Below are 23,604 nucleotides of genomic sequence, written 5' to 3'. Positions count from 1 at the left end.
TGTGTCTCTCTCACTCCACCTCACTTAACTCACCACAGGATGTGCATCTCCTGTCACAATCTGTGGGGAAATCGATGGGCTCAAGGACCACAGAAAGAGAGGGATGAGGAGGGGGTGAAGAGGGAGTGCAGGGGTGTGGAGGATAGAGAAATGGGGAGATGGAGGGTAAGAGAGCGTGTCGTCAGCAGTGGGAGTCAGACTGCATGTGAGTCACGTCTGCTGCTGCTGCAGTGCGCCTCCCTGGGTTTCCAGGGAGATCCATGGGCATTTAGACTGCCTGAAACAAACACTCACAGCTACAGAAAACACATAAACTGTAACATTTACACACTATTATGCAGAGAGAGAGCGAGAGCTGTCAGTTGTCTCACTCATAGCCATGCGGTGTAGGGCTGAGTGGTTAGGGAGTTAGCGGAAGGAGAGCAGATGCCCACGTTTCACTTAACAACTGTGTCAAATTCAGCCCTTCCCATTCACTGTTAAAGGCATGCTGTACCCTCCTGACTGTCTGGTTAGTGTTGACCTTGGCTCAGTGAGAATGAATCTGAAGAGGGTTTTCACGGTTGGTGGAATAGGTTGTCACTTGTCAGGCTGGCTGTCTGACTATTAGTGTAGCATTTTTAATGACTGGTTGTCATGGTGCTGCCCTGGAAGACACACACACACACACACAGATCATGCAGAGATTTTTCTGTTGCTAGTTATGAGTAAGTATCTGAACGGTGGCTCAGGAGTACATTAGCTTTTAGGAGCAAAGCAGTGTGGGAAGAACTGAAGCACCATGGGAGCAGAGAACAGAACAGCATTGTAACATGTCTGTGGAACTGGAGTTATGGCAACCCTGAGCCTAGCTGGGCTCTTCCTTGAACGAGCTCTAGCAGTCAGTGTTTTAAAAAACAAAACAATGAGTTGTCTCTCACATCTGAGAATAGTTCTGTCTCATTTTGGCTTGATCTTAGGCGTCTCGTCTGTGTAGAAACATTTATTCAGAGACTACATTTTTGATGTTTATTTTCAGTGGACCACTGAGATCCTCTCCTTCCTTACCACCCCCTCTGTTTCCCCTCTTTTCTTTCAGATTCCACCTTCTTCCCTGGTCGCTGTGCTGAGATCTTTGCGCACGGGAAGAGCATAGGACGCCTCGGGGTCCTTCACCCTGATGTCATCAACCGCTTTGAGCTCACCATGCCATGCTCCGCCCTGGACATCGACATCGAGCCCTTCCTGTGATGTCACACGCAGACACACGCCTGAACCTGTAACACCACCAAACTCATCTACTCATGCTCAGTCCATCTCAACACAGGCTTTCCCAGCTCCAGCAGAGTACAGCCCAACCTGCCGCAGCTGAGCTCACATTTTCACGCAAATCTCCCATTGACATCACATTGCAAGCTTGAGATATGTGCGAAAGTAAGGATTCGGCCCCAAATTAATTGTTCAGTTTATATCATGCGTGGTATTTCTGTTGACAAATGTACAACAGTGTATGAAGTAACCATAGAAATTGTAGGCTGGTATATACAAAGGATGTGGCTGTATTTTTATCTCCATGGTAATTAAAGTGAATATGAGATGTCAGCCTGTGACTCAGTCCTGTGTTTCTGAATTCATCTCAGTCCTGCTTCATTTGAGCTTTAACCAATATGCTGTACTATACCATTTAAAGACATTGCTCTGAGCAATTGTATCGATTCAGGTCATTTACATTTTAAAGGTTTGTCATACAGCGTATAGGCCTAATGCACTGTATGAGTGTAAATAACAGGAAGCCACAAAGCTGTGGTTCAACAGGTTTCCTTGTGGTGTGTCCAACTGGTATGGTCTTGTTCGGTGGGTTAATGGTCCTGGGCGGAGCTTCATCTACTTGATACAACAGGACATGAACTCTGACATACTGTACTGTAACTGCAGGTGTTGCTTAGGTCTGTTTCCGTGTGATGGTGAGGAAGTCAGAAAGGCAAGTAACACGTTAAATAAAATCAGTGTAATATTGAGTCTTCATTTGTCTTCAGGATTTCAAAGTTACACGATGTGTGAAAAATATAGAATCAATGTCAGATGTATAAAATATGTAAATGTCAGAACATTCTTACACAACACTTGAATGATGACAGGATCCTATAATGTTTTATATATACACTACCGTTCAAAAGTTTGGGGTCACTTAGAAATGTCCTTGTTTTTGAAAGTAAAGCACATTTTTTGTCCATTAAAATAACATCTAATTGATTAGAAATACAGTGTAGACATTGTTCATGTTGTAAATGACTATTGTAGCTGGAAACAGCAGATATTTTTATGGAATATCTACATCTACATGTACAGAGGCCCATTATCAGCAACCATCACTCCTGTGTTCCAATGGCACGTTGTGTTAGCTAATCCAAGTTTATCATTTTAAAAGGCTAATTAACATTAGAAAACACGTTTGCAATTATGTTAGCACAGCTGAAAACTTGTTCTGATTAAAGAAGCAATTAAACTGGCCTTCTTTAGACTAGTTGAGTATCATCAGCATTTGTGGGTTTCGATTACAGGCTCAAAATGGCTAGAAACAAAGACCTTTCTTCTGAAACTCGTCAGTCTATTCTTGATCTGAGAAATGAAGGTTATTCCATGTGAGAAATTGCCAAGAACCTGAAGATCTCGTACAACGCTGTGTACTACTCCCTTCAGAGAAACTGTTTGATACTGTTTTCTCATTTCTAAGTGACCCCAAACTTTTGAATGGTAGCGTATATATTTTAACAGTTCATAAAAGTATTGGATCATAGCAGTCCCAGTACTATGAACAGTCTATTGACCAGAATAGAGTGGACCAGGCCTACAGATGTATAGGTGGTGAATTTATACGGCACCTCGATCTCCTTCCTTCTCCTGGCGTCTATGTCTTTGACTGACACTCCATACCAGGAGCACAGCACCCACAGACTGGCTGTCTTCATTATCTGTCGAGTCGCCACCAACGCCACGACACCCACCACAAAGCGGGAGCTGGCCAGGGCTAAGCCACCCAGTGTCAGTGCTGGCAGGGGTATGGGTAGCACCCCCTGGGGCTCAAACGTCTCCCCCAGCCTCTCATTTACCCAGTAGCCCACAGAACAGCCTGCACCCACCCCCAGGATGGTGGTGGTGTCCCCCCGCGTGGTGGTGTAATGGTCCAGCTCAGGGTAGGTGTAGCTCAGGAAGAGAGCCAGTACCAATGCCCCGACGGGGGAGAGTGGGGAGGTGAGCTGGAGCCGGTCGAAGGTTTCCCAGTATGGATAGGTGACCAACATCAATGTGGCTGAGATTAGAGCACCACAGATCACGTCCTGAAAGCAGCAGGGAGTGGGAGTATATACATACATTTATGTTATACATTTTTGTAACTGCTTAGACAGATCTATTCATAGTTGATTGAAGGGTGATGTGGTCTTTATGGTGATGAAGTGCTAGTCTGAGTCAGAGGAGGCTGGTGGGAATAGCAATAAGAGGACAGCCTCATTGGAATGGAATTAATGGAACAGAGTCATACATGTGGTTACTATACGTTTGATACCGTTCCATTTCTTTCTTTCCAGACATTACAATGAGCCTGTCCTAGAGCTCCTCTCACCAGCATCCTCTGGTCAGAGTGTTGCTCTAGAACCTCCGTTATCTCATATTTACTCCAAAAACTCTTTACAGGTCATAATGAACTACTTATTCTTATGTAAAGGCATGATAAGTGTCAAAGTGAAAGGCAGGTCCCCCTAGCTAAGAGTGCCAGCCAGACATACAGTATGAATAATACATCCTGCATTGGGTCTGAATGTTTTATGCAGTACTTTTTACAGTACTGTCGGGGCAGAGCAGCAGAAGAGACTTACCAGAGCGGAATGCATGCCTGTGTACAGACGACTCAGACACACCAACACAGACAGCACCACCGCCACAAGCAGACCCACTTCAAACTGGAACTGTGGACAGAAAATAGAGGTACACACAAATCACGCTCTGACAACCTTAATCAGGGAGGACAGGCTTGTGGTAATGGCTGGAGTGGAATCGTATCAAACACGGTTTCTATGTTTCTGATAACATTCCATTCTCTCCATTCTTCCCCTCAGCAGCCTCCACTGACTCAGACGTGGGTACACACGTGTGTGAGTGCACACACACTACTACAAAATACACAACATTCTGATAAGAGACATTCTCTGATACTCTGATAAATGATGGATATGATCTGAAAACCTCATCAGCTTGGGACTGTCAGACTAGGATGGTGAAAGAAAGAAACTGCCAACATCTCCCTAAGACAACTACATATTCTATCTGTCATCCATCTACATCCCCAAAGACAATTACATCTTCTATCTGTCAACCATCTACATCCCGCCAAAGACAATTACATCTTCTATCTGTCAACCATCTACATCCCCATAAGACAACTACATATTCTATCTGTCATCCATCTACATCCCCAAAGACAATTACATCTTCTATCTGTCAACCATCTACATCCCGCCAAAGACAATTACATCTTCTATCTGTCAACCATCTACATCCCCATAAGACAACTACATCTTCTATCTGTCATCCATCTACATCCCACCAAAGACAATTACATCTTCTATCTGTCAACCATCTACATCCCACCAAAGACAATTACATCTTCTATCTGTCATCCATCTACATCCCACCAAAGACAATTACATCTTCTATCTGTCAACCATCTACATCCCCATAAGACAACTACATCTTCTATCTGTCATCCATCTATTGTGCCACTTTGACATGCCTTAAAGACATCCTCTGTTTTTGCTCAACTGTCTCTGTCCATCTCTCCTTCCCTCTCCATCCTTTTATATCATTTACCCATTTGTGTTTTTGTTTCCCTCCATTTCAATGACAGTGAAGAGAACCTATGTCATGTGTATTCATTGACCTCCTTTACCCCTCCCTCCCTCCCTGCTTCTCTCTCTGTTTCCTGTGTCTGTTCCTTTCCCTTGCAGTTGGGAGGCCTTTCAGAAGAAGTTAATGAAGAATGGACTCTGAATGGACACAAAGGATGTTGGGATGGAGGGGCCACTGTGATTGACTGTCCTGACCTTTCACCCCTCAGAACCTAAGAGATCGCCTCAGGCCATTCAGACCACTAAACATCTATAGCTATGTACCCTCTCAGAAACAGAAACTAAGTCACCACATGCATAGCTATGCATGCTCTCTCAGAAACAATGTCACCACTGCAGTACACTACCACTGTATCTGAGGCTGGTGTTGTTTGAGTAGCTGGTTGATTGATTGTTCTGTGTGAGACAGAGAGAGAAGAGAGAGAGAGAGAAGAGAGAGAGAGAGAGAGAGAAGAGAGTGAAGAGAGAGAGAGAGAGATTGACAGTCATTTACTCTAGTCTATCAGAGGAACAAAGCAGCTGTGTGGGTGTGTCTGTTGGTGACTGTTGGTGCCTGATGGTGAATGATGGTGACTGACCACTCCGCCCCTCCCAGCACATTGCCAGGAAGGGCAGTCAGGGTCAGGACTCAGGGACTCAGGAGAGACAAGCCCCCTGAACAGAGATGCTTACACCTATTTCAGGTCCTTCAAATCTGCATACACTGAAGGTCTAGAGGCAAGTCGTTTTTTTTTCAGACAAGACTGTACAGAGTCCGGCAAACTACACTGAACAAAAATATAAATGCAACATTAAAGTGTTGGTCCCATGTTTCATGACCTGAAATAAAAAATCCCTTAAATTTTCCATACGCACAAAAAGCTTATTTCTTTCAAATATTGTGCACAAATGTGTTTACATCCCTGCTAGTGAGCATTGTAGGGAATAACTATGTTGGCACCAAACTCTCCATATTTATTTTACATCTATAGTTTTGTACAGGCCTGGTCCCAGGGGAGTGAGCAAGTGATGAGTCTCCCCCAAGACTGAGTAGCAGAAGCTTGGCAGGGGACCCAAGAGGCTCAGGGTGCTGCATGGGCCTCACTTGAACCCTGGAAGGGGCGCTGAGGAGTAGGGTGAAGAAGATGGCGGTGGTGGCCATGACGTGGGTGGAGGGAAGGCCATACTCAGCGTCCACACGCTTCTCCAGCTTCACCACTGGGGGCGATAGAGGGCGTGGCAGCTTCAGCACATCCTTCAGGGCCTGGCCGATGTACATAACCATCTGGAGGAGAGGAGAGAATGAGAAGAGAGAAGAGGAGGAGAAAAGGAGGGCAGAGGAGAGGACAGGACAGGAAAAGAGGAGGCGGAGAGGAGAGGACAGGACAGGAAAAGAGGAGGCGGAGAGGAGAGGACAGGACAGGAAAAGAGGAGGCGGAGAGGAGGGTAAATCTTAATAATGGCTTTACAAATACATTTGATTGATTGGATGGAACTCTACACTTTTACTGTGACAGAATAAATCAAAAACATTCTAATGTATGAAGCTAACCTGATTGTTCAATGCTCCATTAAGAATGGCCACACAGTATCCTATAAATAAGTAATCATTCAGTCTGTAGCAACCAGTTTGCAAGAAGATGCAAGACACACTTCTATAAACGGAGCACAGTCTGCAGTTGCCCAGTAACACAATCTACTTTAAGAATCAAATACAGCCGTAAGCTAAGCTGCTGACACAGTCTCTTCGGTTGATGGTGACTGTCTCTACACCTACAGGAACACAGACACACTCCACTTAGGCCCAGTACACACTCAGGTTCTTTGACAATGGTTGTGAAACAACTGATATTTTAGTGATACAGAGTTGTACATCAGTTGTGCAACATGAGTACACACTGACTGTCTACAACACATCCTTAGGAGACGGTGCAAGTGGGACACGGGGGCTGCCCCTCCACCCTGGTTAGAGTTGTATTTAGCTCTGCCTTTTATATTTAATGAGAGAGAGAGAGAGAGAGAGAGAGAGAGAGAGAGAGAGAGAGAGACAGAGACAGAGACAGAGACAGAGAGAGAGAGAGAGAGAGAGAGAGAGAGAGAGAGAGAGAGAGAGAGAGAGAGACAGAGAGAGAGACAGAGAGAGAGAAAGGGGGTAGGAAGGAGTATGCGAGCGACAGAAAGAAAGATATAGAGGTGGTGACTATTCCTATTAACAGGATGGGGACACTATAATCAGTCAGTGTTTCAGTAACCATGGTCTATGAGAGATAAAACTGCCTACAGGCTTCTTATCCTCATGGTTAACATAGCAGCCAGAGATTAATACTGAAAGAGAGCAGGAATAGATGAGGAAGAGGGAGGGAGGGAGGGAGGGAGGGAGGGAGGGAGGGAGGGAGGGAGGGAGGGAGGGAGGGAGGGAGGGAGGGAGGGAGGGAAGAGAGTCACTATCACTTTAGCAATCAGCCGCTTGTTCCCTCGGAATAAATACTGTCCCTGATCCTACTGCCTCCAAGACATGGGCACCATTTACTCTGCCTCCACCCCAATGGACATTTATGTATTTATCACTGCTACAGTTATGAAATATATAGTGCTATTTCTGTTTATATTGTTGTTGTTTTTTATGACATTTTATTTTATTTTATTTCACTTGGTCCTGCATGTTGGAGCTCGGAGCCTAAGATTTTCACTGTACCCTGCAATCACACCTGCAACTCTGCACATGTGACTATTAAACACACTGAATCTGAATCTGAATAATATCGTACCCTGCCCTTGTTAACAGTCCACCGATCATATCAATCTCACTGGTACTGTCCTCAGATCAACCTATACAGTGGGCCAACACATCAGGCTCTTTGTGTGGGCCACATCAAAGGACTGGCCAGGCACCATCACATGAAGAGATGAGTTACAGATGATCCAGGTCGTGAACAGATAGCAGCAGTGCAGATTTAGCTGAATGAATGAGAGTATTGATCGGACCCAGTGTCACTCTGGACTTTGATCAACATGGGAGGGTGGTGGGAAAGGAGAAATGGTCTGTTTCCCTTCAGAATCTGATATATTATGCATGAAAGTATATATTTATTAATGCTGCGTAGTTACAGGGTTAAAACAGAAACCACTCAAAGGGTAACAGTTTAGGCATTGATTATGAGGGGTTGAGGTTAGGGCTATGGTTTGGGGAAGGCTTAAAACAACATAATAAAAAACAACTATCATGAAGTGACAGCTTGCCAGAGCATTGTAAACTTGGTGGTGCAGTTGTCTAAGCTGTGTTCTCCATGTCTGAGCATCACAAGTTCATGTCTGAGCATCACAAGTTCATGTCTGAGCATCACAAGTTCATGTCTGAGCATCACAAGTTCATGTCTGAGCATCACAAGTTCATGTCTGAGCATTACAAGTTCAAGTCTGAGCATCACAAGTTCATGTCTGAGCATCACAAGTTCATGTCTGAGCATTACAAGTTCATGTCTGAGCATCACAAGCCCATGTCTGAGCATCACAAGTTCATGCCTGAGCATCACAAGTTCATGTCTGAGCATCACAAGTTCATGTCTGAGCATCACAAGCCCATGTCTGAGTATCACAAGTTCATGTCTGAGCATCACAAGTTCATGTCTGAGCATCACAAGTTCATGTCTGAGCATCACAAGTTCATGTCTGAGCATCACAAGCCCATGTCTGAGCATCACAAGCCCATGTCTGAGCATCACAAGTTCATGTCTGAGCATCACAAGTTCATGTCTGAGCATCACAAGTTCATGTCTGAGCATTACAAGTTCATGTCTGAGCATCACAAGTTCATGTCTGAGCATCACAAGTTCATGTCTGAGCATTACAAGTTCAAGTCTGAGCATCACAAGTTCATGTCTGAGCATCACAAGTTCATGTCTGAGCATTACAAGTTCATGTCTGAGCATCACAAGCCCATGTCTGAGCATCACAAGTTCATGCCTGAGCATCACAAGTTCATGTCTGAGCATCACAAGTTCATGTCTGAGCATCACAAGCCCATGTCTGAGTATCACAAGTTCATGTCTGAGCATCACAAGTTCATGTCTGAGCATCACAAGTTCATGTCTGAGCATCACAAGTTCATGTCTGAGCATCACAAGCCCATGTCTGAGCATCACAAGCCCATGTCTGAGCATCACAAGTTCATGTCTGAGCATCACAAGTTCATGTCTGAGCATCACAAGTTCATGTCTGAGCATTACAAGTTCATGTCTGAGCATCACAAGTTCATGTCTGAGCATTACAAGTTCATGTCTGAGCATCACAAGCCCATGTCTGAGCATCACAAGTTCATGTCTGAGCATCACAAGCCCATGTCTGAGCATCACAAGTTTATATCTGAGCATCACAAGTTCATGTCTGAGCATCACAAGTTCATGTCTGAGCATCACAAGTTCATGTCTGAGCATCACAAGTTCATGTCTGAGCATCACAAGTTCATGTCTGAGCATCACAAGTTCATGTCTGAGCATCACAAGTTCATGTCTGAGCATCACAAGTTCATGTCTGAGCATTACAAGTTCAAGTCTGAGCATCACAAGTTCATGTCTGAGCATCACAAGTTCATGTCTGAGCATTACAAGTTCATGTCTGAGCATCACAAGCCCATGTCTGAGCATCACAAGTTCATGTCTGAGCATCACAAGTTCATGTCTGAGCATTACAAGTTCATGTCTGAGCATCACAAGTTCATGTCTGAGCATTACAAGTTCATGTCTGAGCATCACAAGCCCATGTCTGAGCATCACAAGTTCATGTCTGAGCATCACAAGCCCATGTCTGAGCATCACAAGTTTATATCTGAGCATCACAAGTTCATGTCTGAGCATCACAAGTTCATGTCTGAGCATCACAAGTTCATGTCTGAGCATTACAAGTTCATGTCTGAGCATCACAAGCCCATGTCTGAGCATCACAAGTTCATGTCTGAGCATCACAAGCCCATGTCTGAGCATCAATAGTTCATGTCTGAGCATCACAAGTTCATGTCTGAGCATCACAAGTTCATGTCTGAGCATCACAAGCCCATGTCTGAGCATCACAAGTTCATGTCTGAGCATTACAAGTTCATGTCTGAGCATCACAAGCCCATGTCTGGGCATCACAAGTTCATGTCTGAGCATCACAAGTTCATGTCTGAGCATCACAAGTTCATGTCTGAGCATCACAAGTTCATGTCTGAGCATTACAAGTTCATGTCTGAGCATCACAAGTTCATGTCTGAGCATTACAAGTTCATGTCTGAGCATCACAAGCCCATGTCTGAGTATCACAAGTTCATGTCTGAGCATCACAAGTTCATGTCTGAGCATCACAAGTTCATGTCTGAGCATCACAAGCCCATGTCTGAGCATCACAAGCCCATGTCTGAGCATCACAAGTTCATGTCTGAGCATCACAAGTTCATGTCTGAGCATCACAAGTTCATGTCTGAGCATTACAAGTTCATGTCTGAGCATCACAAGTTCATGTCTGAGCATCACAAGTTCATGTCTGAGCATCACAAGTTCATGTCTGAGCATCACAAGTTCATGTCTGAGCATCACAAGTTCATGTCTGAGCATCACAAGTTCATGTCTGAGCATCACAAGCCCATGTCTGAGCATCACAAGCCCATGTCTGAGCATCACAAGTTCATGTCTGAGCATCACAAGTTCATGTCTGAGCATCACAAGTTCATGTCTGAGCATTACAAGTTCATGTCTGAGCATCACAAGCCCATGTCTGAGCATCACAAGTTCATGTCTGAGCATCACAAGCCCATGTCTGAGCATCACAAGTTTATATCTGAGCATCACAAGTTCATGTCTGAGCATCACAAGTTCATGTCTGAGCATCACAAGTTCATGTCTGAGCATCACAAGCCCATGTCTGAGCCTCACAAGCCCATGTCTGTGCATCACAAGTTCATGTCTGAGCATCACAAGCCCATGTCTGAGCATCACAAGTTCATGTCTGAGCATCACAAGTTCATGTCTGAGCATCACAAGTTCATGTCTGAGCATCACAAGTTCATGTCTGAGCATCACAAGTTCATGTCTGAGCATTACAAGTTCATGTCTGAGCATCACAAGCCCATGTCTGGGCATCACAAGTTCATGTCTGAGCATCACAAGTTCATGTCTGAGCATCACAAGTTCATGTCTGAGCATCACAAGTTCATGTCTGAGCATTACAAGTTCATGTCTGAGCATCACAAGTTCATGTCTGAGCATTACAAGTTCAAGTCTGAGCATCACAAGCCCATGTCTGAGTATCACAAGTTCATGTCTGAGCATCACAAGTTCATGTCTGAGCATCACAAGTTCATGTCTGAGCATCACAAGTTCATGTCTGAGCATCACAAGTTCATGTCTGAGCATCACAAGCCCATGTCTGAGCATCACAAGCCCATGTCTGAGCATCACAAGTTCATGTCTGAGCATCACAAGTTCATGTCTGAGCATCACAAGTTCATGTCTGAGCATTACAAGTTCATGTCTGAGCATCACAAGTTCATGTCTGAGCATCACAAGTTCATGTCTGAGCATCACAAGTTCATGTCTGAGCATCACAAGTTCATGTCTGAGCATCACAAGTTCATGTCTGAGCATCACAAGTTCATGTCTGAGCATCACAAGCCCATGTCTGAGCATCACAAGCCCATGTCTGAGCATCACAAGTTCATGTCTGAGCATCACAAGTTCATGTCTGAGCATCACAAGTTCATGTCTGAGCATTACAAGTTCATGTCTGAGCATCACAAGCCCATGTCTGAGCATCACAAGTTCATGTCTGAGCATCACAAGCCCACGTCTGAGCATCACAAGTTCATGTCTGAGCATCACAAGTTCATGTCTGAGCATCACAAGTTCATGTCTGAGCATCACAAGTTCATGTCTGAGCATCACAAGCCCATGTCTGAGCCTCACAAGCCCATGTCTGTGCATCACAAGTTCATGTCTGAGCATTACAAGTTCATGTCTGAGCATCACAAGCCCATGTCTGAGCATCACAAGTTCATGTCTGAGCATCACAAGCCCACGTCTGAGCATCACAAGTTCATGTCTGAGCATCACAAGTTCATGTCTGAGCATCACAAGTTCATGTCTGAGCATCACAAGTTCATGTCTGAGCATCACAAGTTCATGTCTGAGCATCACAAGTTCATGTCTGAGCATCACAAGCCCATGTCTGAGCCTCACAAGCCCATGTCTGTGCATCACAAGTTCATGTCTGAGCATCACAAGTTCATGCCCAGTGCTGGGAAGAAATTTTTTTTTGGGGGGGGGGGGTGGGGGGTTCGCCAAGGAAGGCATATCAACATTCTGGGGACCTTTTCAAATGTCCGAAATCAAAGTTTATTTCTAGTGATCAGACTGGTTACAGGGGGAGAACACATACAGTAGTTTGTTTGAGTATGTAATAGAGTATGTAATAGTATGTAGTAAATGCTATGGTAAGTCTTGTCAATACAGCATGCTTCAGGAAGAGGACCAGAGTGGAGAGGGTCACAGTCTGTAATTCAGTGGTGTCAGTTATGATCATTAAGAAAATATATGTGTTACCCTGTAATAAGGTACGTGTTGTGATCAACGAGAGGTGTGTGTGTGTGTGTGTGTGTGTGTGTGTGTGTGTGTGTGTGTGTGTGTGTGTGTGTGTGTGTGTGTGTGTGTATAAGTGGGTGCGTGTTCACGTGCTCGTGGTTACGTGCGTGCGTGAGCAAGCAAGCAAGCATGTGTGTTGGAGTTTACAGGTGGCTGGGTGTTCAGAGTTCTGGGGCAGAACATGGGCAGGTCGCTCAGAGGTCATACACCTGCACTGGAGGAAAGGACACACAGTGCACACAAACTCACTGCCACTCAAATCAGAGTGTGTATGTGTGCGTGCGTGTGTGTTTGAGCTTCATGGTCAAAGCATACCTAGATGCAGGAACATGGATGATCTATGAGTATTAACGATTCATTATTAGATGTTTATAACTCAGTAATAAACAGTTATAACACTGGTTGAAATTGTGGGATTGTTAATTGGTGCTTGCCAAATAGTGAGTAATTTAAGGACCCTCCTCTTCTGTTCTATTGCCTGTCCCATCACCCTGTAGCACCAGTCCACTTGGCCCCTGTGGTCCCTGTGGCCTGGGGACATGGTGGTGTCAGGACCAGGTCAGAGAGGGGTAAGGGGGACAGGGATGAAAGGCTGGATCGGAGAGGGGTAAGGGGGACAGGGATGAAAGGCTGGGTCAGAGAGGGGTAAGGGGGACAGGGATGAAAGGCTGGGTCAGAGAGGGGTAAGGGGGACAGGGATGAAAGGCTGGGTCAGAGAGGGGTAAGGGTGTCAGGGATGAAAGGCTGGGTCAGAGAGGGGTAAGGGGGACAGGGATGAAAGGCTGGATCAGAGAGGGGTAAGGGGGACAGAGATGAAAGGCTGGGTCAGAGAGGGGTAAGGGGGCCAGGGATGAATGGCTGGGTCAGAGAGGGGTAAGGGGGACAGGGATGAAAGGCTGGGTCAGAGAGGGGTAAGGGGGACAGGGATGAAAGGCTAGGTCAGAGAGGGGTAAGGGGGACAGGGATGAAAGGCTAGGTCAGAGAGGGGTAAGGGGGACAGGGATGAAAGGCTGGGTCAGAGAGGGGTAAGGGGTGAGAGGAGGTGAGGGAGAAGGAGAAGAAGAGCTTCATTGTCTCATACACTCTCTCTCTTACACACATGATAAAACATGAGATTGTATGGGATGTTCAAGCAAGGCATCAGTCTGTGACGCTGCTTTGGTATACCATATCGGTGTGGGTATTTCCAGTTAAACATTTATTTAACCGCAGGTGTGAATTTAATAGGTAGCAGTGGAAGAGAGAGAGAAAATCTTTATGTCTGGGAGGATGGTTTGAAGAGCAGAGAAGACTGTGTCTGCATCCGAAATGGCACCCCAATCCCTATACAGTGGGTCTTATGGGCCCTGGTCAGAAGTAGGGGCCTATATAGTCCACTTCTTTTGACCAGGTCACATAGGGCCCACTATATATGGGATATGGTTCCATTTGCTACCTTCTCTGTTCTTCAAACCATCCTTACTCACATAGATATTTTCACTCTTTTTGCAACCACAGGTGACTTACGGTCCAGATGTTGACAAGGCGTCTGCAGAGGAAGGGGTCCAGGTTCCAGTGTAAGCAAGGCGGGAAGGTGATGTAGAAGACCTCGTGACCCAGCCCGGCCGACACCAGGAACAAGAAGTATAGAAGCCGGTTCCTCACCTCATACTGGGGCCTAGCAGACACCTGTGGGTGGGTACAGAGCTAGTAGTCTCTCTAGACAAACGGGTTGCCTCCCACAATGTAAGATCAGGGATATCTGAGACTAGAAAAAGAGGGAAATCTTATTAATGACAGTAAACGGTTTATGCCACTCATTCACGGTGTAAAAGCAGAGCAGCCTACAGTATAATAAGAAAAAGGAGACTCATTACAGATCATTGTCATTCCAATCATTTTCACTCCTCTGTAACCATATGCTGAACAAGATAACCACTTGTAGCCTCAAATGAACATATAGTGAAATTAACTATTTGTATATGGCCTTGGCTCGACCTGTACAACTTGTACAAGTTAGCAGGAGCAGACTCGTAATAGACCATGGAGCATTGTTATCAATTCCAACTTTTGGACAGCGTTGTCAGTTGAATTCTTTATCTCACAAGTCACATGGATAGCCTATGAAACGCAATTAATGGCAGTTTACTTCTGATTTCAATTTAGAAAAATATTTTGTCTTTTGGAAAATAATTTGACAAACATGTTTTAGGCACTTCCATTTCCGGGAGTCACCATCAGGACCGCCAATGTGTGATGAAGGGAAAAGAAAAACAGAGGCACGTCTGATCCAGTTGTGACATCATCCTCATCCGCGCCAGCTTCATCATGATGTTGCCGACGGAGATGACAGCATCGTGACTAGCTCTTAAGCAACTCTGCAGTATTTTGTTTGTTTATGTACTATTTTTTACATTATTAGCTCAAGAATAGTTTTGTGTCATACACACAGCCAGGAAGAACTATTGGATATTAGAGTGGTGATAACTCACCAGAACTTCCAGCATTACGACCAGGATTACGACTTCTCTGGAGCAGATCCCTTGTTTGCTCTCCCCAGAGCAATCGAACTTATTACGGATGCTGACCCAAAACCACGCCGGAGAAGGAGAGGTACTCAAGGCAGTCTTCTGGTCCGATTTAGGAAGCCTGCACACCACCCACCGCTCCTGAGTATTTTACTCGCTAATGTCCAATCTCTGGATAATATAATTCATGAGCTCAAGGCGAGAGTTTTTTTTCTCAGAGAGACACCAGGGATTGTAACGTACTTCACGGAAACACGGCTTTCTCAAGATATACTGTCTGACACGGTAAAACCAGTTAGGTTTTCAGTACATTGCGCCGACAGGAACAAACATCTCTATGGGAAGCAGAAGGGTGGAGGTATATGCTTTATGATTAATCACTTATGGTGTAACTGTTCTGTTCACCCGATCTAGAATATCTCACAATTAAATGCCGACCGTACGATCTCCTGAGAGAATTTTTGTCAATAATAGCCACAGCGGTCTATATCCCCTCCAAGTGGATACCACAAAGGCCCTCAAAGAACTTCACTGGACTTTATGCAAACTTGAATCCATATATCCTGAGGCTGCATTTATTGTAGCTGGGGATTTTGACCAAGCAAATTTTAGGAAAAGGCTCCCGAAATTCTATCAACATATTGATTGTTGTACTCGTGCTGCTAAATCCCTCGACCATTGTTATATTACCTTCCAGAATGCATATAACGCCCTCCCTCACCTGCCATTCAGCAAATCGGACCACAATTCCATCTTGCTCCTCCCCTCCTATAGGCAGAAAACTCAAACAGGAAGCACCCGTGGTGAGGACTATTCAATGCTTGTCTGACCAATTGGAATCTTCGCTTCAAGATTGTTTTGATCACGTGGACTGGGATATGTTCAGAGTAGCTTCAGAAAAAAATATTGACACATATACCGATACGGTGAATGAGTTTATCAGGAAGTGCATTGGAGATGTTGTACCCACTGTGACTATTAAAACCTACCCTAACCAGAAACCATGGACAGATGGGAGCATTCGCGCAAAACTGAAAGCGTGAACCACCGCATTTAACCAGGACAAGAAGACTGGGAATATGGAAGAATACACACAGTGTAGTTATTCCATCCGCAAAGCAATCAAGCAGGCTAAACGTCGGTATAGGGACGAAGTTGAGTCCCAGTTCAACGGCTCAGACACGAGACATATGTGGCAGGTTCTACAGACAATCACGGATTATAAAGGGAAAACCAGCCATGTCGCGGACACCGGCGTCTTTCTTCCGGACAGGCTGATAACCTTCTTCGCTCGATAATACAGTGCCACCGACGCAGCCCGCTTTCAAGGACTGTGGGCTTGTCTTCTTTGTGGCCGACGTGAGTAAGACATTTAAACGTGTCAACCCTTGCAAGGCTGATGGTAGGATGGTATCCCTTGCCGTGTCCTCAGAGAATGCGCAGCCCAGCTGTCTGGTGTGTTCACAGATATATTCAATCTCTCCCTATCCCAGTCTGTTGTCCCCACATGCTTCAAGATGTCCACCATTGTTCCTGTTCCCAAGAAAGCAAAGGTAACTGAACTAAATGACGATCGCCCAGTAGCACTCACATCTGTCATCATTAAGTGCTTTGAGAGACTATTCAAGGATCATATTACCTCCACCTTACCTGCCACCCTAGACCCTCTTCAATTTGCTTACCGCCCCAATAGATCCACAGACAATGCAATTGCCACCACACTGCACACTGTCCTATCCCATCTGGACAGGAGGCATACATATGTAAGAATGCTGTTCATTGAGTATAGCTCACCATTCAACACCATAGTACCCTCCAAGCTCATCATCAAGCTCGAGGCCCTGAGTCTGAACCCCGCCCTGTGCAACTGGGTCCTGGACTTCCTGACAGGTCGCCCCCAGGTGGTGAAGGTAGGAAACAACACCTCCTCTTCGCTGAACCTCAAAACTGGGGCCCCACAAGGGTGCATGCTCAGCCCCCTTCTGCACTCCCTGTTCACCCATGACTGCGTGGCGAAGCACGCCTCCAACTCAATCATCAAATTTTCAGACGACACAACAGTAGTAGGCTTGATTACCAACAATGATGAGACAGCCTGCAGGGAGGAGGTGAGGGCTCTGGGAGTGTGGTTCCTGGAAAATAACCTCTCACTCAACGTCAACAAAACTAAGGAGATGATCGTGAACTTCAGGAAACAGCAGAGGGAGCACCCCCCTATCCACATCAATGGGACCGCAGTGGAGATGGTGGAAAGCTTCAAGTTCCTTCGCGTACACATCACTGACAAACTGAAATGGTCCACCCACACAGACAGTGAGGTGAAGAAGGCGCAACAGTGCCTCTTCAACCTCAGGAGGCTAAATAAATGTTGCTTAAAACCTAAAACCCTTACAAACTTTTACAGATGCACAACCGAGAGCATCTTGTCAGGCTGTATCACCGCCTGGTACAGCAACTTCACCGCCCACAACTGCAAAGCTCTCCAGAGGGTGGTGCGGTCTGCCCAGTTCATTACCGGGGGCAAACTTCCCGCCCTCCAGGACACCTACAGCACCCGATGCCATAGGAAGGACAAAAAGATCATTAAGGATATCAACCACCCGAGCCACTGCCTGTTCACCCCGCTACCATCCAGAAGGGAAGGTCAGTACAGGTGCATCAAAGCTGGGACCGAGAGACTGAAAAACGGGGACCGAGAGACTGAAAAACAGCTCCTATCTCAAGGTCATCAGACTGTTAAACAGCCATCACTACCTATAGACATAGATTAGGAATCACTGGCCACTTTTAGAAATGGATCACTAGCCACTGTAATAATGTTCCGTATCTAGCATTACTCATCTCATATGTATAAACTGTACTCCACACTATTCTACAGTATCTTAGTCATTTTAAATTGTGTTTACATATTACATATCACATATTGTATTCTATACTACACCACTGACTGTTAAACAGCCATCTCCAGCACATCAGAGGCTGCTGCCTATAGACATAGATTAGGAGTCACTGGCCACTTTAAGGAAATGAAACACGAGCCATTTTAATAATGTCTCTGTATCTTGCATTGCTCCTCTCATATGTATATACTGTATTCTATACTATGTCACTGTATCTTAGTACAATGCCGCTCTGACATATATGCATATATATTCTTAATCCATTCTTTACTTAGATTTACGTGTTTTTGGGGGTATATGTTGTGAAACTGTTAGATATTACTGCACTGTCGGCGCTAGAAGCACAAGCATTTCGCTACACTCGCAATAACATCTGCTAAACACGTGTATGTGACCAATAACATCTGATTTGATTTGAAGGCCTTCAGCGGTCCTCATCAGGTTGGAAATGCTTCCGATATTGAATGTCTGTTGTATCTAAGTTTAAAGTAGCTTAAACTAAATAATAGCCTAGGCTAAATGCTCAAGTCAGGTCATAGGCTATGTAGCCTATGTTATGTCCCATTCGAATATCCTAACAAACACCCCAGAACAAACACGGATGTTGGGTTGTTTGTTTAGACTACTCATAGCCTACTTGGTTTCATTCTTCAAAACAAATGCAATGAATAAGACTGCAAAATACATTTTGACCATTGGATAATCAATCTGTAAGCAATCTCTACCTTCAATCAAAGAAAGGTGGACTAACAAGAAAAGCCTGTCGGAAGGTACAGGACCGCTGTCAGAACTAATCAGTTTCCATAGGGGGCACGTATTTTTCATGGGACAATTTTTTTTAATGGGTTTTATAGTAAAGACATCTACATTATTAAGAGTCTATTGATGCACCTGTGCATCAATCTAAGTAACATAATACAAAAATCCCCGTCAAAATATGTCAGTTTAAGCTCCAGATATTTGCATGGGCTGAGTCTCAATCCACTGCATCTGTATATGTCGGCCTTCCACATCTGCAGTGGAAGGTGGCCGAGCTACAGCGGTGTTTATCAGACCATGAGACATCCCGAAAATTGGTCTTCTCGCAAAACTGTCTGTAGTGTTTTAATGGTTACAAATTAATATGACCACTCTGTGGAAAGATGAGACTCTCACGAACAAGATGGTGATCCTCATTTTTCTCTATGACCCCCACAAGCTCCATGGACTCGTCTAAAGGTAACCCGGTACCAGTTAAAAAATGTATGAAAGTATGGAGGTAGTTTTGTGCCAAATAAAAAAAGGGGTTAAATATGTGTCCAAAAAACATTCATATTTCCTGAGCTTTCTTATATCTCCTAGATATAAGGACAGACAATTAAAAAAAACTAATTTCTTATGGTTTCTTTTTTTTATGGTCTGTTTTGCCATTTATGAATGTGTTCTGTATTGCATTCTATTGGCTATAGTAGTAAAGGCCAAATTCAATATTTTATCAAATTATTTGTAAAAAAAAAATGTTTATACCTACAGGGGTCCTAAAATTCAGAAAAAAAGAGCTAAATGATTCACCATCTTAAAACAGTTCAATATGTTAGTCTAGTATCGTGGCATGAACACAACCAGTCAATTTGTTTTCATCTGATTGTCAAACAAATCACTTTGTTTGTTTCAAGTTTGGGGAAGCTTACAATTTATTCTACCATTTCTACCAATCTGTGTGCCAGTTATGATTTTCATACATGCATTTTTGTTGATCGGGTTCATTTCAATAATAATGTTTTCATTTCTCAATATCATTATGACTTGGTTAATCATAAAATCTGAATTAATCTATAAATTCAAATTTAACTACTGTGAGAGCACCAGCCCTTGCCATATGAACACATTGATACACCGTGATCCATTGGCAGCTAAAGAAATGAGCACATGCATGGAACTCAGAGATAGCCTATAGACCAATGTAGCAGTAGGCCTATACCATGGTCAACAAAGTAAAAATACATAAAGCCGATAAATAAATAAAAATTAAAAATTAAAATCGCATTCATCTCTCTACTCCGGCTGTCTGCCTCCCTTTTCATCTTTCTTGACTTGAACTCTCCCTATGAAGTGCAACATTGTATCAAATCAATCAACTGGGTCCTGCCCATTTGGGCTCATCAGATCATGATATTTTGCCTCTTACACCGAGGCTTGGCAATTAGTCCACAAACATTTTCCTCCGCATTTCCCTTTTAAGCCTATTGGATGTGCTATTCAAAAAGTAAGTTATCTTCACAGGTTCTTCAAAAATAATTCCAGCATCCGAACAGTGCACTGTGCACCCGCCAACTTTCCTTCAATTTGCATGGCTGAAAAACTATGTCAACGAAGAAAGAATCCGAGTGAGCAAAACAGCGCCCCTATGTCTTACAATATGTAACCCATGTATCTGATTCTGTCAGGCCAAAAAGAGTATGATCAGACAGCATCAGATACATGGGCTAAACATTTTTTTTTATTTTGTATTTATTTAACCTTTACTTAACTAGGCAAGTCAGTAAAGAACAAATTCTTATTTACAATGACAGCCAACCCTTGCCAAACCCGGACAGCGCTGGGACAATTGTGCGCCACCCTATGGAACTCCCAATCACAGCCTGATGTGATACAGCCTGGATTCGAACCAGGGTCTGTAGTGATGCCTCTTGTACTAAGATGCTGTGCCTTAGACCACTGCGCCACTCGGGAGCAAACTGAGACAGAGGGTTGCAGTTTAGTTTGTTCGGATGCTTTATATGATTGATGAGTCCTTCTGTTGGTGTGCGTTTCAGTCATATCAGTGGTCAATTTTAAATATTTTATTTGGATGGGCAAGGAGATATGGAATAGAGGCTATACCTTCCCAAGGCCAGCCCATAACGCCAGCCCTGGGAAGGTAGCCTATAGCCCACTGGGCACATACATCAATTCAAAATCTAGTTTTAATTTACATTTGGTTAAGTTGTCAACTAACGTGGATTAAAAATTTCAAATCTACAAAAAAATGATCATGTCATTGGATTTACAGTAGGTTAAAAGTTAGGTGAAAAAATAAAAAAATATTTTACATTGATTACTTTTTACTTTTTGCAAATCCAATCAGTTTTCCATGTTGATTCAACATCATCGCGTTACATTTTGGGGTTGAAATGACCTGGAAACAACATTGATTCAACCCGTTTTTGCCCTGTAGGAGCCTACATTCTTCTATTTCTTCAACTCAATAACTCAAACTCTCATAGAAAAGTTTACACTTACACCAACACTGTATCCATTTTCCTTGTGTTTGTCATTTGAGTTGCTGTCCTTTTCATTGGTAATTACGTGTCCATTACCGCACCGCAGTCGAGCAAGTTGGTGAGGTGCTTCCGCGTCTATGAGTGGCGTCTCCCGCGGAGGGTGCACCCAGTTTCCGTTCTGATGCGCGGCTTCGATGAGGAACAGACCGCATGCCCTCTGGAACTTGGCCACAAGCTCCGAACCATGCAGATATTTAAGCAATTTGAGCATCGCAACTCTCTCAATAGTAGCCTATGAGGTGTATGAGAACAGACAGACAGGTGCAGACTAAGACAGAGCGCATTACCCACCCTTGGGCTCATCCCATACAGAGGTGTGTTTTCTGTGCGTGCAGGTGCGGTTTGACAGGTGTGTGTGGGATACGCCAGGAGCACCGAACTGTCATAAAGCCAGACAAATTCACCGACCTTTAGACTACGTGAAAAGATCATCCACTAGTTTTGAAACCCTTATATTAACTTTCTTTTTTAAAATTGTCAATGTATTCTAATAGTCTATAACAATCGGCCTATTATTTTGAGATAACTATGTAACCATGTAGCCTGTGTTTATCTGCAGGGCCTGCGTGTGTGTGTGAGTGTTGTGTGTGTGCGTGTGTGTTGTGTGTGTGAGTGCGTGTGTCTTTATTTTTTTCTTATTTTGAAGTATTTTGTTCAACATATAGCCTAATGAGGCCAAATGGGCTTAAGGTTATGCTATATGCCTTTATTTAATAAGTGATATTGAACCTGAAGACTTAATGGGTCAAATAAAATAAGTATCTACTTTAGGCCTGATACAGAATAATAAGTCTGCAATATTCCCAAAACGGGATAAGCTGCAAGGTGCAAATTGCCTATGTCGGTTTAGGTTATAGTCTTTGCTAGGTAAAGCCCTGCATTATCTCAGCTCACTGGTCATCATAGCAACACCCACCCATAGCACGCGCTCCATCAGGTATATTTCACTGGTCACCCCCAAAACCAATACCCCCTTTGGCCACCATTCCTTCCAGTTCTCTGCTGCCAATGACTGGAACGAATTGTAAAAATCACTGAAGCTGGAGACATATCTCCCTCTCTAACTTTAAGCATCAGCTGTCAGAGCAGCTTACCGATCACTGTACCTGGACACAGCCAATCTGTAAAAAGCACACCCAACTACCTCATCCCCATATTGTTATTTATCTTTTTGCTCTTTTGCACCCCAGTATCTCTACTTGCACATCATCATCTGCACATCTATCACTCCAGTGTTAATGCTACATTGTAATTATTTCGCCTCTGTGGACTATTTATTGCCTTACCTCCCTAATCTTCTACATTTGCACACACTGTATATATATTTTTCTATAGTGTTATTGACTGTACCTTTGTTTATGTGTAACTCTGGGCTGTTGTTTTTGTTGCACTGCTTTGCTTTATCTTGGCCAGGTCGCAGTTGTAAATGAGAACTTGTTCTCAACTGGCCTACCTGGTTAAATAAAGGTTAAAGATTTTTATTTTATTTTTTTAAGTAATATTATAATATCCTCCTGAGACCGACAAAAAAAGTTTGCGATTGTTTTAGTTTTTTTACATGACATAAGTGTTTGGGGCGAAATATAAACATGTTACCAAGAAAAACATGTGAACAAATATTGTTATTTCTGTTTTATTGTAAGTGCAAAATTGTCCTCTGTAGTGGTCATTTTGACATACGTTACATTACAACACAGTTTCTAAACCAAGAGGCGCGACATCGCGATGCTTCCGGAAATGCTTGGGAAACAGACCAAACAGAACAGGCCAGGGGTTTGAGAAGTCAATGGGGGAAGCGAACAATTCTTTCTTTGTTGTTAATTTTCTCGATCTCTAAAGGCACAACGTAGATTCGAGACAATGTTTTAAGTAGTTGAACTCCAACATCGTGAAAGTGACAAACTGACACGTTTTCATTTTCGTCAAAACAACTTTATTTTGAAGGCGTGCCTTTGATTTGACTGCTTGCACATGCGCAGTTTGGCGCGAGACGACCATTAGACCGGATGAAGTGTTTCTACGCATGACGTCGCCTACAAGTGTGATCAGCCTATCTTCATACTGGGCTGTCTTTGATTACGGTCAATAGGTACAGTAGGTAAAACACAGTTGTGGCATCTGGTAGTCCACTACAGAGGATATTTTTTGATAACCTCGTATTTAGCATTCTCATTTAATGTGCTTTTTTTTTTTTACACAGTCCTGACACCTCACTTAACTGTTGCTGAGCTATTCACTTAGGCCTACCAGAAACCATTTGAATTTCAAACTCATAAAAAGTATCATTAATAATTAGCCCACACGCACTTCTTTTCAAATGTCCATAACATGTGCTAATTTTAATGGCAGACGTTTTTTTTTTAGAACCAGGAAGTTAAAGTTTTCAAAGTCACACCCCTACACATACGATATCACTGAAAAGC

At 43.8% G+C, this 23,604-nt stretch overlaps 2 protein-coding genes across 2 annotated transcripts in view; one reads left to right on the top strand and one right to left on the bottom strand.

Moving 5' to 3' along the window:
• Nucleotides 1–1,997, top strand: part of LOC129831806 (phenylalanine--tRNA ligase beta subunit-like) — a 10,588-nt gene extending 8,591 nt beyond the window's left edge. The window contains exon 16 of the mRNA XM_055895274.1: nucleotides 1,079–1,997. Within this exon, the coding sequence (XP_055751249.1) occupies nucleotides 1,079–1,230 (152 nt within the window). The 3' untranslated portion in view covers nucleotides 1,231–1,997. The remainder of the gene's footprint in view (nucleotides 1–1,078) is intronic.
• On the bottom strand, nucleotides 1,973–23,604 carry sgpp2 (sphingosine-1-phosphate phosphatase 2). The gene is made up of 5 exons (XM_055895276.1): nucleotides 21,141–23,604; nucleotides 13,979–14,140; nucleotides 5,968–6,147; nucleotides 3,855–3,944; nucleotides 1,973–3,317 (listed from the first exon to the last, which is right to left on the bottom strand). The coding sequence occupies exons 1-5, from the start codon at nucleotides 21,390–21,392 to the stop codon at nucleotides 2,772–2,774; spliced, it is 1,230 nt and encodes a 409-aa protein (XP_055751251.1). The 5' UTR covers nucleotides 21,393–23,604; the 3' UTR covers nucleotides 1,973–2,771.

The sequence above is a fragment of the Salvelinus fontinalis genome, chromosome 33 (assembly GCF_029448725.1).
Source record: "Salvelinus fontinalis isolate EN_2023a chromosome 33, ASM2944872v1, whole genome shotgun sequence".
NCBI classification, from domain to species: domain Eukaryota; kingdom Metazoa; phylum Chordata; class Actinopteri; order Salmoniformes; family Salmonidae; genus Salvelinus; species Salvelinus fontinalis.
The sequence above is the reverse complement of the archived record's forward strand: the minus strand, read 5'-3'. Positions and strand labels throughout refer to the sequence as shown.

Excerpts from the sequence above, each read along its gene's own strand:
- sgpp2 (XM_055895276.1), bottom strand. The coding sequence starts at position 21,392 with ATGCTCAAATTGCTTAAATATCTGCATGGTTCGGAGCTTGTGGCCAAG. Across the intron at positions 14,141-21,140 it reads AAAATGGATACAGTGTTGGT|GTGTCTGCTAGGCCCCAGTA; the intron begins GTAAGTGTAAAC and ends ACCCACCCACAG. Across the intron at positions 6,148-13,978 it reads GCCTTGTCAACATCTGGACC|ATGGTTATGTACATCGGCCA; the intron begins GTAAGTCACCTG and ends CCTCTCCTCCAG.